The sequence below is a fragment of the Propithecus coquereli genome, unplaced genomic scaffold (assembly GCF_000956105.1).
Source record: "Propithecus coquereli isolate 6110/MARCELLA unplaced genomic scaffold, Pcoq_1.0 Scaffold377, whole genome shotgun sequence".
Lineage (NCBI taxonomy): Eukaryota > Metazoa > Chordata > Mammalia > Primates > Indriidae > Propithecus > Propithecus coquereli.
In genome coordinates, this window is record NW_012149474.1 from 1,825,196 (window position 1) to 1,830,060 (window position 4,865).

The window sequence follows — 4,865 nt, forward strand, 5'->3', positions numbered from 1 at the left end:
TGTGTGTGTGTGCGTGTGTGTAGACATGGGGCCTGTGTGTGTGTGTGTGTGCGTGTGTGTAGACATGGGGCCTGTGTGTGTGTGCCTGTGTGTAGACACGGGGCCTGTGTGTGTGTGTGTGTGTGCGCGTGTGTATAGACATGGGGCCTGTGTGTGTGTGCGTGTGTGTAGACATGAGGCCTGTGTGTGTGTGCGTGTGTGTAGACATGGGGCCTGTGTGTGTGTGTGCGTGTGTGTAGACATGGGGCCTGTGTGTGTGTGTGCCTGTGTGTAGACATGGGGCCTGTGTGTGTGTGCCTGTGTGTAGACATGGGGCCTGTGTGTGTGTGTGCATGTGTGTAGACATGGGGCCTGTGTGTGTGTGCCTGTGTGTAGACATGGGGCCTGTGTGTGTGTGTGCGTGTACGCCCAGGGCTCTGGAGCAGGGGCCCCGCCTGGCGGTGCACGGCCCGGCGCGTGTGGGGGAGGGGCAGTGTTGGGGTCCCCGGGCTGGTGGCCCAGGGAGCACCCCCCGCTGCCTGCTCCCCAGCTGGCCAAGGACCCAGCGGCGCCCGCGGCCACTGCACACAGGTTTACGGAGCAGCGCCCAGGCGCTGGGCACCAGGTGAGGCGTCGGCGTCGGGGGACCCAGCAACGCGCAGGAAATGAAGGAGAAACGGGGAAAATGAGTCACTAACGTGGCTGTGGAGAAAAACAAAGTGCGGTCCACCAGTGGTGGGATTGAATTTTACACAGGCTGGTCAAGGAAGGCTTCACGGAGGAGGTAGCTTATGGCAAATGACTCAAGGAAGGGTGGTCCGTCGGCCCCCGCACCGCCCACCCAGCCCCCTGGCGCTTCCAGGGCAAATGACCAGCCTGACGGCAGGAAGCCACCGCTGGAGCGGAGGCGGCTCTTTCTCAGGCTCGGGGTGGCCACAGGGGAGGACGTGAGCATGTGAGCTTCTCACGTGGCTCCTCCCTCCACCAGGTGCCTCACACACAGGTCACTGTTCTCTGGGGCCAGGGGCCTCCCCCACGCTGCAAGCTGGCAAGGCTGGGAATTCAGTAGGCGCCTAATAAATACCAGCGGGCTGGCTGAGTCATCCCTGCCTCCTCATCCTCGCTCCCCACCTCACCCTCGCTGCCAGCCTGTGGGCACCACCTCTGGTCCAGCCTCTGCTCAGGCCAGCTCTGGGCTCTGCCCTGTGACGGCCGCAGGGGCTGCGAGGGCGAGGTCCAGGCGGGCAGCTCCAGCCGGGAGGACAGGGCCTGGCCAGGAACGGCCCGCCATGCCTGGAAGGACTTAGGAGCAGCCCACTCACCCCAGGTCTTTTGCCCTCTGTTCTCTGAGCGGCCAGGCATGCCTGCAATGGCCCAGGGAGGCTCTGGGCACAGCTGCCCAGGGAAGGGCTGTGTGGGGGGTGGTGGCTGCTCCCTTGGGCAGGGACCCCCACAAGGGCCGGAGGAGGCCTAAGATCTTTACAATCTCAGGACTGGTCCCTAACATGCCACTTGGAGGGGAGGGGAGGGTCATGGCCATGATGGGGCACCAGTGGGGAGCCCTTGGGTGCCCGCGGAAGCCAACTCCCCCGCCCCCACAGAGCAAGCGCCGACGGCTCATACTTCTGCCAGTCTCTCCCGGGGTTAGGAAGCTCAGTGCTGCGCCCAGAGCGATGCCAGAAGGGCCTCCTGTCAGGTGGGCTGGCCCTGATGGGGTCTGGGAGTTTCCCGAGAACAAGGCGCGTGAGACCAGCTCAGGCCTCTGCGGTGACGCCAGATGACCTCACTGAGCCCAAGGTAAGCACAGCAGGGGAGCGCCCCCACTCACCCACCTGGTGCGGGACCGGGACCCAGGGAGCTGGGTGGGAGGGCTGAGCGTGGGTGTGTGACACTGCGGGGAGGGCCCAGCCACTAGCTGGCCGGCCAGCCATGGTGCAGCCGCGCTCCGTGGGGTAGCTCCCCGCCCCCCAATTCTGCCCCACTCGTTTCTCGTCTGAGCGCAGCTGTCCCCGCCTGCCAGAGCCCATTGCCCTGGGGCTGCCTTTCTTAGTGGCGGGGACGGGGCATCCTGGGCCCTGTGTACACCGTGCGTACACAGCCGCACGACGGCACACGCTTGCACATGCGTGTGCACAGCGCTCAGTCTTCCCAGCTGGTGCCCAGCGCATCCTGGAAGAGGAGGTGGCGGGGTGCACTCAGACCGCGAGTTGGGGGACAGGCGACGGCCCACGGGCGCATGCCCTCCCCTCTGTGACTGTGAGATGGGGCGGATCCCCGATTTCACAGGCGAAGGAACTGCCTTGCAGGTCCCCCAGCTCCAGTTTGCACAGAAACTGCTTGTGGGGGGCATGTCCTGGAGGGCGCAGGTGGCAGCTAGCAGGCTAGGACCTAGGGACCCTGTCCCCTCAGCGTATGGCCCCTCAAGGGGCCTCCTCACCCCCTTGACAGCCCCGAGAGTGGCCACTGGGCTGTGTCAGGCAGCCGCCACATGTTGGGCACCTTCCCCAGGCCCCCAGCTCTTTGGAGCTTGCCGGGAGCTCACAGACAACCCCTTGCCCAGCCTCCCCCCTGCCTCAGTGTCCCCAAGCCGACAGGACCCAGACTAGCAGAGCAGCATCACCCGCCGAGAGCCCTGCAGAGCTCATCCAGCTGGCCATGGGCACAGCCCTGGGGCCTCCGGGAAGGCGCCCCAGGTGCCTGGGCGGCTAGTTATTAGAATTTTAAAATATGGAAACGTACCCAGACGTAGACGAGTGTGTTCACCACCTGGCCTCAACAATTCCCACTTCAGAGGCAGTTTTGTTTAATCTCTACCCCAACTCCCACGCCTCCCTGCTGATTATTTCGGAGCAATTCCCCACATCACACTCTTCTATCTGGAAATTCTTCGATGCACATCTCTGGCAGGGCCAGCCCTTCCTACCCTGTGGTTCGGTTTGTGCAAGGAAGGCAGGTCCACACCGACTCTCCCCGCGCTCCGGCAACCCGGAAAAGGCCAAATAGGACTGTCGCCGTTACATGAATGGATGGGCTTCTACGATATTGGCTGTGCTTCCTCCACACTTCTTTCTGAGGCTTGAATTATCCTGTTGTTGAATAGCCTCTTCCCAGACTGTACAGTGGACAGCACTAGGACATCATTTTGTCTTCAGATAAAGTAGCTGAGGGGTTTATGCTAGTATTTCCAAATCAAACTTAAGGATTGGTTTTTACTTCTTTGATTTTATATTATCTCTTTTCTCTTATACTGAAAATCTTGGTTCCAAAGGACTATAAAGTGGTTCTTTATTTGAGAGAGATATATATATGTAATTTCAAAATAACAATACCAATATTACTAACGATACAGTTCTTTGGGTTCCTTTTGTCCTCTTAGTATCAGTGACAATGCCGATCACGACGCTTCCTTGTGCGGCTGTAGCATAGCGGAATGGAACGCGCTGAAGGACGCCGCGACGGTTTTGCTAGCACAGAGAGTGCGCAGTGAAGAGCGGCGCACGTATATGAAAATGCTTTTCTGGTTTTCCACATATCTTTGGGTTAGTTCCTAGGAGTGGGATTTCCAGGTCAGATGCCACCTGTACTTTTGCTAACACTGCTGAGTCTCTCCCTGCGGCGGGGAGCGGCACACCTGTTTCGCAGGCCTCTCTCCTGGAGTGCGCCCTCAAAGGCCTGGAGCTTTGCCCATCAGATAGGTGGGCGGCGGTATCAGGGTGTACTTTTATAATTTGCATTTTCCTTGTTATGGGCAAGGCTGAGCACTTTTTCATAAGCGCAAAGGTCACGAACCCTATTTCCTGTGACCTGTTCTCAGCTTTTGCCCAATTTTCCATAGGATGTGGCAGTTTCTTCTCGGTTTTCTAAGTTCCTTATATACATTGGTGACATTGACCCTTTGCCTGTGATGGAATGCAAATACTGTCCCAATTTGTCATTTGTTTCTTTTACTTTGCTAATGGTGGTTTTTTTATTTTTCTTGTTTTATCTTTTGCATTTGAAATCCAAGTTATAATTGGAGATGTTTCCCAATTCCCAGGTTCCTGAGGGATTCATCCTCATTTTCTTACAGGATCTGCACAACTTCATTTCAACGTTTGCATTTAAGCCTCTGATGGGTTTGAAATCTCTTCTGTGCGGTGTCAGAGATGGTCCGCTGCGTCCTTTCTCCTCTCGCCAGGCCGTCTGGGTGCTCCAGCCCCTCTGGTCACCCGCGGAGGGGAGTCGGGAGTGCAGAGGCTGTCGGCAGGCGTGGTTCATGCACTGCTCACGTGCAAAGTCCTTGCCGAATGCCTGGTGTCCCCAAAGAGGCAGCCGCCCCCTCTGGCCCTCTGCCCCTGTGTACCACACCAGAGGCTCCCAGGAAGGCTCCTGGCCCGGGTGTCTCCTGCGCCTCACGGTGCGGCACAGGTGGGACCCACTTCATTTGCTCTTTCTGCAAATCATACTGTGCCCTCTCTGTGCGGGCACCACACTCGGTGTGGGGCGTCAGGGTCAAGGGCCGGAGCTGGACTCTGTCCACCTCGGAGTTTCCGGTGGGGGGAGACACCCAGTAAATCAGCCCAGGGTGCGGAGTGAAGATTAGAGGTGTCGCATGAGTCGTGAGTCCCTGGGCAGGGCAGCGGGTCTCAGCAGAGCTCCCCTCCAGGTCCTGCCTTGGGGCACAGTGGCCCCCCAGAGTGCCTCAGGGCGCCCCTCTTTCGCCCTTGCCTCCCACCCCCTCTCAGGAGCGGCTCAGAGGGCGGGGAAGTAGGTGCCCACGCCCTGCCCGGTCCCACTGCCCGAGGCGCGCGGCTCGCGGTCAAGGCACCTGCCAGCCCCCGCCTTCCTCCCCTCCAGCGCCGCCTCGGGAGTGGGGGCGAGCAGGTGGGCGGGCGGGGCGGGCCCAG

At 59.7% G+C, this 4,865-nt stretch overlaps 1 protein-coding gene across 1 annotated transcript in view; it reads left to right on the forward strand.

Moving 5' to 3' along the window:
- Window positions 1–1,756: 1,756 nt before the first annotated feature.
- The window catches only part of LOC105816514 (potassium voltage-gated channel subfamily KQT member 1-like), a 3,746-nt gene continuing 637 nt past the window's right edge, over window positions 1,757–4,865 (forward strand). Inside the window, exons 1-3 of the mRNA XM_012651944.1 lie at window positions 1,757–1,776; window positions 4,330–4,386; window positions 4,704–4,842. Of these exons, the coding sequence (XP_012507398.1) occupies window positions 1,757–1,776; window positions 4,330–4,386; window positions 4,704–4,842 (216 nt within the window). The remainder of the gene's footprint in view (window positions 1,777–4,329; window positions 4,387–4,703; window positions 4,843–4,865) is intronic.